The 13,813-nt window shown below is 36.3% G+C and overlaps 1 protein-coding gene across 2 annotated transcripts in view; it reads right to left on the reverse strand.

Moving 5' to 3' along the window:
• Nucleotides 1-1,161: 1,161 nt before the first annotated feature.
• The window catches only part of LOC127646251 (rap guanine nucleotide exchange factor 4-like), a 52,172-nt gene continuing 39,520 nt past the window's right edge, over nucleotides 1,162-13,813 (reverse strand). For both annotated transcript variants that reach the window (XM_052129748.1, XM_052129749.1), the window contains 12 exons: nucleotides 13,764-13,794; nucleotides 13,519-13,597; nucleotides 13,068-13,214; nucleotides 11,635-11,732; nucleotides 6,578-6,703; nucleotides 6,313-6,491; nucleotides 4,674-4,764; nucleotides 3,990-4,040; nucleotides 3,766-3,853; nucleotides 3,548-3,612; nucleotides 3,379-3,433; nucleotides 1,162-2,338 (listed from right to left, as the gene is read on the reverse strand). In XM_052129748.1, the coding sequence (XP_051985708.1) occupies nucleotides 2,211-2,338; nucleotides 3,379-3,433; nucleotides 3,548-3,612; nucleotides 3,766-3,853; nucleotides 3,990-4,040; nucleotides 4,674-4,764; nucleotides 6,313-6,491; nucleotides 6,578-6,703; nucleotides 11,635-11,732; nucleotides 13,068-13,214; nucleotides 13,519-13,597; nucleotides 13,764-13,794 (1,138 nt within the window). In that variant the 3' untranslated portion in view covers nucleotides 1,162-2,210. The remainder of the gene's footprint in view (nucleotides 2,339-3,378; nucleotides 3,434-3,547; nucleotides 3,613-3,765; nucleotides 3,854-3,989; nucleotides 4,041-4,673; nucleotides 4,765-6,312; nucleotides 6,492-6,577; nucleotides 6,704-11,634; nucleotides 11,733-13,067; nucleotides 13,215-13,518; nucleotides 13,598-13,763; nucleotides 13,795-13,813) is intronic.

Below are 13,813 nucleotides of genomic sequence, written 5' to 3' on the forward strand. Positions count from 1 at the left end.
ACGAATCCTACTATGGTAAAGACTTTGCTCATGAATATTAAATACTACAAGTTGGTATTACATGATAACAAACTCTTATGAGCGACCAAGTTCCTTAGGCTTGATTAATATTCATCAAACAAACCACTTCGCCACAGGATTCGCCGGTTATCCACCAACGGCACGTAATGTAATTAATATTCATGAGTGTAACCTTCGCCATAGTAACATTCGCAAATTCTTAGACCAGTGTGACAGACAACTGAACCACAAGTGTAATGAAAACGACAATAGCGCCTCTATACGGGCACAAACTGGACCAGCCACACAAGGGTACGCCAAACAAAACAAGAAACTTTTTAAAAGATAGGTTAAGGCTTTATAATAACCGTCATTAATACCATTAACAAATAGTATACAAATACATAAATAAAAAAAAAGTTAATTTTTTTTTTTGCTACATTTAATTTGTCCACAAAACCATGGTTGTTTTAACAAAATTTGATGCTTTTTCAATTTCCATGTCTATTTTTTTTTTTACTTAACTTTACCTGTTAACAATATACATAACATTAGTCTTTAAATTATATATATTAATAAGAAATGAATTAATAATAAACAACAATAAATATTTATTTGTTAGCCTCAAAAGTAACAAATAATGAAACATTAAAAAAATAGAAATAAATAATAAAAAAAATATTGAATACTAAAATACATTTTATAATTTCATTTTACACACACACACACACACACACACACACACACACACACACACACACACACATATAATGACATTATAAAATGTTTTTATTCAATATTTATATATATATATATATATATATATATATATATATATATATATATATATATATATATATATATAATGCATGACTGATATATCATTAAATAATGTTAATTAATGGACTAATTTCAATTGAAAGTGACCATCCCTTTGCCCTACTCTCTACAAAAGACAAAACTCTTGATGTGTGCTCTTTAAAGAGAGCATGGCATTACAGTTTGAATGCACCCTTCACTAAAAGTCCAGTAAAAGGGCTCTTTGTGAAAAAATAAACTTTATTTATTTTGTTTAGAACAACTTTTTAGTGATGTCCCCTTCCCAAAGTGCCCTTCAAGGGTGCAAAAATGCCATTTGGATAACAGAATAGAGGCAGGAGATACAGGAAATAAAAAAAAGAGCAAGAGAAATTTGGAGTAAAAAGTCTAATCACATCAACAGAAAGTGTTCAATGGTACATTTATTTAGATTATACTATTTACAAGGTAGGAGTAGAAATGTTCCTAAAAGAAAGCATGTGCCCTATACGCAAACAGAATCTGACTTTCCAAAAGGCAGCATGAGAACAAACAAAGGCCTTCTCGGCCAATTATGATAACTTAGCAAAATGGGTCCAACCCAAAAGTATACAAATAAAACTCAATATACATAATGACATCAATAATGCTACAGGCTATGGCGAGAGGTACGCTTCCAGCACATAATGTTACCGGTGGTAAAAAATAGTCCTTTAGCCAGAATACTGACATTTTTATCTGACTTAACAAAACACACAACAAGATACTGAGGCCTGGGGGTTTAACAGGGTATCAATAATAAATGATTATGTGGTCGGCAACAAGACCATAGTGTCACTGTTATCGTACAGTATGTATAATATGTAACTTTTACTAACCTCTCATTTTAGATTGTTCAGAATGTATTTGAGGATAATAGAAATGCACAGGGAGCAGGTTTACAGTGTTCTAAAACATTGTATTATGAGAGCAATGAACATGACAAAGGGCCTCACGTTATCTTTGCACAGACCGAATATAAGGACGGACACAGTCAAACACACGCCATCAAAGCCAACTGACCCTTTGCTAAGCCTCTATGAATGTTCTGTGTGTTTAGATGGTTTTAAACAGAACTGTAGAGAAATTATCCAAAAATACTGTAAAACTTAGTAAAGGGTCAATTACACTTCAAATCTTAAGACTAGCAGGAGTCATTGACATGCAACTCTCACACACACAATCAAGCAAACATATGAGAATGCATCTTGTACACATTGTTCAGTTGGCAGTGATAGCACATATAGTCGGCATTCAACTGCTCTGGCAGTCGACAGATAACAGGTTAAATTGAGTTTTACGGTTGTAAACTGGACATACAGTGTGTATTTTGAAGAGCGGGAGAGAAAGACAGAAAGATTGAGCATTTGGGTTTAGCCCCGCCTCGGCTCCAGTCTGAAGGACAGCTGTGATAAGGTTCTCTGGTTGTCAATCACACTCAACTGACGCGTGTAATTCCTCACTTCCTGTGGATTCTTACTGGCTGGAGAAGCCTCAGCATCTGATGGAGGACAAAGGTGAACATGTTACTGCAACAAATGCTTTGGTCAGCTACTACAGTCAATAATAACAATGTTCACATGCCCCATCATTGTAGGTGAAATTTTTAGCAACTTTTTTAGTGATTTTTTTTTAAATGTATCAATGGAGTAAAACATTTCTCTCAAAAATTTAGTTAAGTAAAAATTATAGTCAACAGAAATATTTATCCTCGAGTCAACTAGAAATATTCAACAAAAACAAAACAAATATTACTTAAAGGCACAGTTCACCCAAAAAAGAAAATTCTCTCCTTTTTTACTATAAATTCTGCTCCCTGACCAGTAGGTGGCGATATGCCTGAAGAAAGCAAATCACCAAAAACAAAAGAAGAAGATTGTGAAAGTGAAAGTGGAGATTGATAGTAAAAAAAGGACTTAAATATTGATCAGTTTCTCACCCACACCTATCATATTGCTTCTGAAGATATGTATTTAACCACTAAGGTCTTATAAATTACTTTTATGCAGCCTTAATGTGCTTTTGGAGCTTCACGATTTTGGTACCCATTCTCTTGCATTGTGAGGACCTACAGAGCTGAGATATTCTTCTAAAAATCAGCAGAAGAAAGAAAGTCATACACATCTGGGATGGCATGAGGGTAAGTAAATTATGACAGATTTAGAATGTTTAGGTAATTTATCACTTTAAGTACAGTAACGAAGTACCCGTACTTTGTTCCTATATATTTTTGAACATGTGTAGGAGCTTCACACTATTTCCCTTGGTTTTGTATGGAAAACCCACACAATTATACAATTGTTGTGATCAATTTGACATTCACCACTCCTGCTCTTCTTTCTCTGGACATGGCCAGTTATGATTCTTGAAATACCCAATCTCAGATTGTTATGACTAAGATTTGATCCTCAGATCTTTGAGAACTGGGGTGTAGCTTTTCAACTCCATATTACTAGCTGAAGGTATGACACATTGGCAGACTATGATAAATCAATTAGGACTGCAGAGACCCAATAGTACATTAGTGTGTAGGTGACTCACTGAAGGGCTGACTCCTGCAATGCCTCACCGCCCGGACTGTGTTCGCAATCAGTCGCTGAGGAGAAGCAAGAGAAAAATTATATAAACAAATACTCTAGCCAGTCAGATATTTCCTAATCCAAAACCTCTTTTCAGATCAGTGGTCACAGACAAATGGTAAAACACACACCATCTTTTCAAAGTTCACCAGTCCACCAACGAAGGTCTTGTTCCCCTCATGAGTGAATGTCATGTCTAAAAAGAGAAGAGACAAGAGATTTGGTGTGCCGCAGAACAACTTAGAGTAATGTGCAATTTAGATATGTATTTGATATTCTTATTATTCATTCTCATTTGACTTGTGTCAACCACTGAATTAAGAATATTTCGAATAGGCCACACCCCCACCTTTAATGAGGAGGGGCATAAAGGGAATGATTGGCGGTTCCATCTTAGCCACAGTGAGGCGGTAGGCACGGTGATTCCTGGATGGATCCTGAGTGCAACAGAATAGTTAAAGTTTAATGAGCACTGAAAGTCTTAATGGAAATAAATATGTCTATATAGGAAGAGACATGTAGAAATAAATATATTTCTTTATAGGATATTGAAAATGTTTGAAATAGACTTACTAGCAAACTCTCAAACTCAGAGTAGAACTTCTTAAATTTACTAGGCAGTTTCTAAAAACAAGGAAGAAGTATATATGGGTCAATGACATGACTTTTATTTGTCAGGATATATTGATCTATTCATCAAAACACATTAAAATGCAATTTATACAAACAATGACTTGAATCTCTTCTATGATATACATGTGTTGAATTTCTGAATCAGAATTTATTTTGATATTTTTTGTGGGGATTAAAGTAAAAAATGTCAAGGTGGTGTAACCATTCTGATATCATAATTAAGGAGTTTCATTAAAAGGTTGAAAGCAGTTTTGTTTTAAAATATTACAAAAATATTGTTAATTTGACAAATCAAAGTCAGTGTAGAGTAACCAACATGCAGGGGTCATATTGTTGTCATGTGATAAGAAAAACATAAAACAGGAAATTAAATCACAGAGAGGACTCCTTATAAATATCAGATATTTTGACATTTTATGTCATGAAAAGTTTAGTTCAGGTTGTCAAAATGTCAAACAGTAAATCCTATTCATGATTAAAAAAATAAAGTTGAAATCTGGCTAGAAACGTTATCAGAAATGTATTAAACAAGCAAGAATACCAATATTGTATTTCTAAGAACTTGGCATTCTCATTTGTCATTGACCCTTGTACAGTATAACAGTAATGCGATACGGCACTGACCTCCCATGTTTGGCTGAGTCTGCTCACGGCTGGGTTGCACATGCCCATGATAATGGCGAAGAAAGAGTTCAAATTCTTAAACTCTCTACAACTGAGGGAATAATGCACACACACATATACAGGGTATTTCAAGTCTCAAAACATGGCAATACAACATTTAGGGCTGGGCGATATGACTACAAAAAGTATATCTCAAAATGTGTCCTCCTATTGACAATATTCTATATATATATATATATATATATATATATATATATATATATATATATACATATATATATATATATATATATACACATATACATATACATATACATATACATATATATATATATACCAACTTCAACCACATTTTTACCCATTCTGATGGTTGATGTGAACATTAACTGAAGCTCCTGACCCTTATCTGCGTGATCACACTGCTGCCACACACATTTCTGATTAGATAATCGCATGAATAAGTATGTGTACAGGTGTAGCTAATAAAGCGGTTGGTGAGTGTATTTCAATATTAATGGATTTGCTGTAGATCTTTTTAATAGTGCCAACGGCTTCTTCCTCTCAAAAAAATCCTGACCTTCACCAATAGTCTCCTGGTGTTTTGTTTCATGGTGTTGTTCATTTTGCTTGGCTCCATGCTGTCATTAGCTAGCTTCTTGCCTCAGATGACACATTCTGGACGAGTCCTGTCCTGTCCTTCAATAAAACTGAAGTGAAGGTAACTCTCGTGATATAGCCGTACTTTCTTTTTTGACAATGAGTCATCAGCACTTATGTTTCTTAGACATGTTGTTTTATTAATAAAATAATGATGCTCTGACTGCAGGTCAAATGAGGTGCTAGCTGAAACTGATTGAGCGCAGGTCACGTTTTTACGTTTCTCTGCTATTATTATTATTTTTTAGATTGGCCTTGGCATTGCAAGCATATGATTTTTAATAACATTTTAAAATGTGTTAATTTTACAATGAAATTATAGTGTAATATTTTATGCACGTTTGACCTCAAAGCAAATGAGATCATGCCCCCATGCGTGATCTCTGACACCCCCTTAAGGGGACTCCAGGTTGGGAACCACTGGTATATATGTATATATGAATAAAAGTAATATCTTTCTGTCCTATTTACTACACATGGAGCTTTTATTTTGACATCTCCTCCTTTTCATTATACTGTGCCGCATTTTGTAGATTTGATTAACTTCTAGTGGTAACTAATGAATGCTGAATGCTTGAACATGCAGTACTTTTCTTCCACAATGCATGTAAACAGCTCTTAAAGTGCTAAAAACACAAGCGCATGAGACCTGCGCGTACACAGAACAGCATGTCTCCCGCACACAGACCATGTTTATCTGTCTTTAATCACACCCTTTTGCAGATTTATAATCACATATGGCTATCTCACCATTTTGGTGTTATTAATTGTGCAGCCCTGTAGGATCATGAAATTAGTCTACTGATGTGCACTTTGTAAAACCTAATAGCCAAATAAAAGCACATTAAAATCACTGCAATATTCACGATGTTGCTTAAATGTATATGTCAGCAAAATCATCAAAATCATCAAGATCATATCGTAAATATTAGAAATATCGGCCAGCCCTAGTTTGTATATGTAATTGTGGTGGAGAACTCACTGGGCAGCGATCTTGATGAACTTCTTAAGCAGTTGGACTCGTTTGCTGAGCGTTCCACACAGACAGACCTCAGTGACCACCCACAGCTGAACCTGATTAAAGCGTCTCAGGAACAACTCCAGATTCGCTGTGGAGCGTCTGTACGCCTGACGACCAAATGTATGATACACCAGCTCATACTGCATACAATCACACAAACAGTCAAGTTGCAATCTGCGTTCAAAACCTCATTTGTTTGTGTATATCAATGTGTGAGCATCTTCACCTCATGCACACAGCTGAAAAGCTCCCAGTCATACTGGGTCATTTGGAAGGCCAGATCCTTAGAGCTCATCAGCTCGAAACTGGACATTGAACCTGTAGAGGGACCTTCCTGCTCCGGAAGAGGATTCTACACACACATACAAACACAGAGACAGTCCTGTAACATAAGCAGGGCTCAGTTTTTGTGTCCTATGTGAGATAACACGTGATGTGACCAATAGAAAAAAAACCTCTTCCTTTACATAAATCTAATATGTGTTAGTGTTACAGATCTCGTCCAGCATTCAAGCAGACCTGGGTTCTAATCCTGACATAATATATCATTCACAACTTCACCGGTTTGTTAGTCCTGGAGCTCACTAAGGTAAACAGATTTTAAAGTGCTGTCCATAACAGAGGGGCTCGAGCACAGGACTGGGAGTTTTTGGCAACAAGAGGGTGGGAAGATGACATAATTTTCTGATTAACCCTTAAATGCATGGGTGTTTTGCCAAACATTATTACCGGTATGTACTCGGTTCTTTAGTGACCCGGCACGTGTATATCTATCACAAATGTTTCTACAAAATATCCAGAAAGTGAAATAGTAAATTAGAAAATAATACAACAGAATGTATTCTATTAATATCTATTATTATTAGGGCTGTCGATTTAACACGTTAATTCAGTGCGATTAATTTTATTAAAAATAACACGTTAAAAAAATTAATGCAATTAATCGCTGTGACCCCGGACAGTAATAAGGAAGATTCCTGAGAAATGCAAGCTTGTAGTACCACCTGTTTACTCCAGAGGGCAGTAAGTGAAACTTCAGCTGTGTGGCAATGCGCAGTTTATACAGTGAACAAAACCACCCTTCAGCAGACAGCACAACACAAACATGCGTTACGTTCTTGCGTTCAAAACACTTGATGGAGCACAAATTCAAACTAAGGGATCTCAAGATGTGTTCTAAGTATTGAACTATATTTAACTTGACAGAGTGTCCTAAACATTTTATGTTTATGACGCAACGCACACGAGACGCTACACAAGCATGTCTGATGCATCAATAAATCTCCAACTGATTGACAAATTCACTTGTGAAATGGATTCCTGTGAACTGTAGGCCAATGATTGTCTTATGATCAATAATATGGTAGTAAACAATACATTGTATTCTAAAGCTGCTTTTTATATTGTCTTATCGATGAATAACTCTTCTGTCACAAGAATGTAATACATTTTAATTATCTGAATATTTTATATATATATATATATATATATATATATATATATATATACAGGTGAAACTCGAAAAATTCGAATATCGTGCAAAAGTTCATTAATTTCAGTAATTCAACTTAAAAGGTGAAACTAATATATTATATAGACTCATTACAAGCAAATAAGACATTTCAAGCCTTTATTTGATATAATTTTGATGATTATGGCTTACAGCTTATGAAAACCCAAATTCAGAATCTCAGAAAATTAGAATATTGTGAAAAGGTTCAGTATTGTAGGCTCAAAGTGTCACACTCTAATCAGCTAAACACCTGCAAAGGGTTCCTGAGCCTTTAAATGGTCTCTCAGTCTGGTTCAGTTGAATTCACAATCATGGGGAAGACTGCTGACCTGACAGTTGTGCAGAAAACCATCATTGACACCCTCCACAAGGAGGGAAAGCCTCAAAAGGTAATTGCAAAAGAAGTTAGATGTTCTCAAAGTGCTGTATCAAAGCACATTAATAGAAAGTTAAGTGGAAGGGAAAAGTGTGGAAGAAAAAGGTGCACAAGCAGCAGGGATGACCATAGCCTGGAGAGGATTGTCAGGAAAAGGCCATTCAAATGTGTGGGGAGCTTCACAAGAAGTGGACTGAGGCTGGAGTTACTGCATCAAGAGCCACCACACACAGACGGGTCCTGGACATGGGCTTCAAATGTCAAACGTCTTACCTGGGCTAAAGAAAAAAAAGAACTGGTCTGTTGCTCAGTGGTCCAAAGTCCTCTTTTCTGATGAGAGCAAATTTTGCATCTCATTTGGAAACCAAGGTCCCAGAGTCTGGAGGAAGAATGGAGAGGCACACAATCCAAGATGCTTGAAGTCCAGTGTGAAGTTTCCACAGTCTGTGTTGGTTTGGGGAGCCATGTCATCGGCTGGTGTTGGTCCACTGTGCTTTATTAAGTCCAGAGTCAACGCAGCCGTCTACCGGGACATTTTAGAGCACTTCATGCTTCCTTCAGCAGACAAGCTTTATGGAGATGCTGACTTCATTTTCCAGCAGGACTTGGCACCTGCCCACACTGCCAAAAGTACCAAAACCTGGTTCAAATGACCATGGTATTACTGTGCTTGATTGGCCAGCAAACTCGCCTGACCTGAACCCCATAGAGAATCTATGGGGCATTGCCAAGAGAAAGATGAGAGACATGAGACCAAACAATGCAGAAGAGCTGAAGGCCGCTATTGAAGCATCTTGGTCTTCCATAACACCTCAGCAGTGCCACAGGCTGATAGCATCCATGCCACGCCGCATTGAGGCAGTAATTAATGCAAAAGGGGCCCAAACCAAGTACTGAGTACATATGCATGATTATACTTTTCAGAGGGCCGACATTTCTGTATTTAAAATCCTTTTTTTATTGATTTCATGTAATATTCAAATTTTCTGAGATTCTGAATTTGGGGTTTTCATAAGCTGTAAGCCATAATCATCAAAATTATATCAAATAAAGGCTTGAAATATCTTACTTTGCTTGTAATGAGTCTATATAATATATTAGTTTCACCTTTTAAGTTGAATTACTGAAATGAATGAACTTTTGCACGATATTCAAATTTTTCGAGTTTCACCTGTATATATATATATATATATATATATATATATATATGTTATATTATCATATTTATATTACACTCACCTAAAGGATTATTAGGAACACCATACTAATACTGTGTTTGACCCCCTTTCGCCTTCAGAACTGCCTTAATTCTACGTGGCATTGATTCAACAAGGTGCTGAAAGCATTCTTTAGAAATGTTGGCCCATATTGATAGGATAGCATCTTGCAGTTGATGGAGATTTGTGGGATGCACATCCAAGGCACGAAGCTCCCGTTCCACCACATCCCAAAGATGCTCTATTGGATTGAGATCTGGTGACTGTGGGGGCCATTTTAGTACAGTGAACTCATTGTCATGTTCAAGAAACCAATTTGAAATGATTCGAGCTTTGTGACATGGTGCATTATCCTGCTGGAAGTAGCCATCAGAGGCTACTTCCAGCAATGCTCAGGTAGGCCGTGGCATTTAAACGATGCCCAATTGGCACTAAGGGGCCTAAAGTGTGCCAAGAAAACATCCCCCACACCATTACACCACCACCACCAGCCTGCACAGTGGTAACAAGGCATGATGGATCCATGATCTCATTCTGTTTACGCCAAATTCTGACTCTACCATCTGAATGTCTCAACAGAAATCGAGACTCATCAGACCAGGCAACATTTTTCCAGTCTTCCTACGGTCCAATTTTGGTGAGCTCTTGCAAATTGTAGCCTCTTTTTCCTATTTGTAGTGGAGATGAGTGGTACCCGGTGGGGTCTTCTGCTGTTGTAGCCCATCCGCCTCAAGGTTGTGCGTGTTGTGGCTTCACAAATGCTTTGCTGCATACCTCGGTTGTAACGAGTGGTTATTTCAGGCAAAGTTGCTCTTCTATCAGCTTGAATCAGTCGGCCCATTCTCCTCTGACCTCTAGCATCAACAAGGCATTTTCGCCCACAGGACTGCTGCATACTGGATGTTTTTCCCTTTTCACACCATTCTTTGTAAACCCTAGAAATGGTTGTGCGTGAAAATCCCAGTAACTGAGCAGAATGTGAAATACTCAGACCGGCCCGTCTGGCACCAACAACCATGCCACGCTCAAAATTGCTTAAATCACCTTTCTTTCCCATTCTGAAATTCAGTTTGGAGTTCAGGAGATTGTCTTGACCAGGACCACACCCCTAAATGCATTGAAGCAACTGCCATGTGATTGGTTGATTAGATAATTGCATTAATGAGAAATTGAACAGGTGTTCCTAATAATCCTTTAGGTGAGTATATTTTTTTAATATTTAAAGATAACTATGTATAATAATTTAATCATTATATATTGAATTATTGTTATATGAGGGGCTTTCTCAGCAAATATTTGTATATGCGTTAAATGCGATTAATTGCGATTAATTAATCGGGACACCATGTAATTAATTCGATTAAAAATGTTAATCGATTGACAGCCCTAATTATTATTCTATTCGAATATAGAATATATTTAATTTTCATATATCAAAGACATAATACAACAAATATGGAACAGGATTCATTACTTCCACACTGAATTTTCATGAGATGCAACTTGCTGTCAAACACATATTTAGCAACACATAACACATAAGCTACACATATTTATATTCTCAGGCACATTTTGAGTCTAAATAGACGTACAACCAAATTTCAAAAGCCAAATTATACTGTTCTTGTGTTTTACTTGCTATAGTTTACTTCCACATTGCTTCTTCATCAAATAGCAATGTCAAATGCAAATCAAGTCAATCACTGCAACAACAGCGCCACCTTGAGTAAAAAATTGCATGTATAATAATTATGTGTACACGCATATGGAATAATGATAATTCTCCATTGTCACCCAGAACATTTACGTGACATAATATTTATATGTATTAATGTACTAGTTGGTCTTGTAATAAACATATATCCTGTGATAGTAAACTTATATAGATAAGAAATAATCTCAAAGTATTATTTATGGAAGCGCAAAAAAAAGCGACACTATTACATATCTCTGGTTTTAAATGACCCTATACACGTTTGGTAATCAAGCATAAAACAAATATATATTTTTACAATTTTAGACATATTTTTAGACAATTTTAGATACATTTACACTTGTTTTTAAGAAGTATAAAAATTCAAAATCCACTTGGCATATGCTCAGTTTGAATGGGCATGACCCTTCTGAATATAAGAGCACTCAAAAACACAAGCGCTTACATTGACATTTGACCTCACCAGTGAGTCGAGCTGTTCTCTGGAACAGACAAACATCCGTCCGTTCACTCCCAGGGACTGGAACACTGATACATCGTTGGGCTTTAAAATCTGCTTTTCTGCACAGAAATAAAACACAGAATCACAAATCACAAACAAAGTCCTTTTTTTAGCTGTACAAGATCAACACCTAATAAACAATCACAGTATCTTTATTTACTACCTTTATTGTGCAACCCCCACATCACATACTGTATGTAGATGCTGTATTTTGGCTTCGCTATATGCAACACATAATTTAAATTAATTTAAACAGACTAAATACTGTACACAAGACTCTAGACTGTAATTTAAGTGTTAAACTTCTGCCGCACCAAGTCACGTGACACAACAACATGACGCTGATTTCTGTGAAGCACTTCTATGGGCGTAGAGCCAACAAAAGTTCCTCTGGTAAGAAATCTCTGTTTTTTCATTGAAAACTGTTGGGGTGTAAAGAGTAGCATCTCTAGTTTCGTTTGATATGACACTTTAACATATGAATTCATTTTTCACATTTTGGCGCGATGATAAACACGATGTCCGCATTAGGGCTGCAACTAACGATTATTTTGATCATCGATCAATCTTCGATTATTCTACGATTTATCGATTAATCGGATAACATTTTAGATTTGATTTCCTGTATTTTTTGACAAAACTGACATGATAAAGGCTTAAGGATTTGCATTTTCACAGTGAAAATAAATCTATTCATCCAAAAGCTGAAAAGTTTTGCTTTCAGAGGCTTTATTTGGAGTTAAGATGAAAATAAGGTGCATTTCGAACTGTTTTGAGACCAGTGCAGACAGACAGTTCACTTACAATTACTTTAATTGTAATCTTCCAATCACTACCAACCGTGTTAAAATAAATTTAGCTGTATAAATTCTAAATCTATGTACTGATTACCATTGTCCCATGTCTGCTAAACATGTCGAGTGGTCCAAACATCATCTGCAGCTTGAAACTGAACATTTGGTCTGATTTTAAATCAGAATGATTTATTCAGCCTTATAGAGAATCAGCAGTAATGTCTGTAATGTCTCGAAAACATGAATAACCAACACTCCTGGAAACATAATAAACAATTTGATTAAAAAAAGTCAAGCTCAGGTTTCAGGAGTTTAATCTTTATAGCCTAATACATAAACTTCCACCTATTATAGGATTTACATGTATACTGGTGCTTTTCAAAGAGTTTTTAAAGGCTTAATTGGATGGCTGATCTGGAGAGGGATTATAAAATGCAGAAAAAAGGCCTTCAATGGACAATGTTGCTACAGCAACAAAACACACACTGAAAATCTACAAAGTTTTGAGTGTATTTGTTAGTGTGGGATCTCCAAGTGCAACTCAAATGTAATCTCAAATCAGTGCGTGTAATTGCTTGTGCTGGTGTGTTTGTGGATCACCTCCAGATGCGCTGAGGTTTATCAGAATCAGTTCTTCAGCGGATCCCAGTTTATCTGCTATAGCTGCGGTCACCTCTCTCCCGGTGGCAAGCACAGAAACACGGATAGTAGTGTAGGTGTGATCGCTGCAGTACACCTTCAACAGTACTACAGAAAGAAAAAGATGAAATGAGGACAAAGAGAAGTGAGAAACAGATTATTAGCTGTTTGACAGGTTTTTAAGCACAATTCCATAAGCATACTATTATAAGCATAACAAAGTTTAATTGAAAGAGTGCATGAATGTGAGACTATCTTAGTATGTGGTACGTCCCCCTTTTGCTTTAATGACAGCATGCACTCGAGCTGGCTTCATTTTGCCATTACTTTTCTTTCCTTAAATTTGATTTCAAGGTTTAAATAAGAAAAAACAACAACTTTTGGAACCCACTTTACATATTTAGATACTCACTGTCATCAAAGCTTCTGATCGGCTGCTTTTTCGCAAGCCTCTCCTCTCCAGAACTGAATTGTCGCAGGAGAACTTTATTCTGAGAGATCACAAAGAAAATGTATCATAGATACTGAGTGAAATATAACTATATACATATGAACTATTCTTAAACAATGAGATATTTATGGGTTATTGTTAAAAATCCACCTAAAACAGAAAAACAATCATCTTAAAATGTTTGTTAGTAAGCAGAGTTGCATTACCTTTTTTTGCGAGGTCCGTGCATCATCTGGACTAAGACAGAGATAGGAAA

The sequence above is a fragment of the Xyrauchen texanus genome, chromosome 7 (assembly GCF_025860055.1).
Source record: "Xyrauchen texanus isolate HMW12.3.18 chromosome 7, RBS_HiC_50CHRs, whole genome shotgun sequence".
Lineage (NCBI taxonomy): Eukaryota > Metazoa > Chordata > Actinopteri > Cypriniformes > Catostomidae > Xyrauchen > Xyrauchen texanus.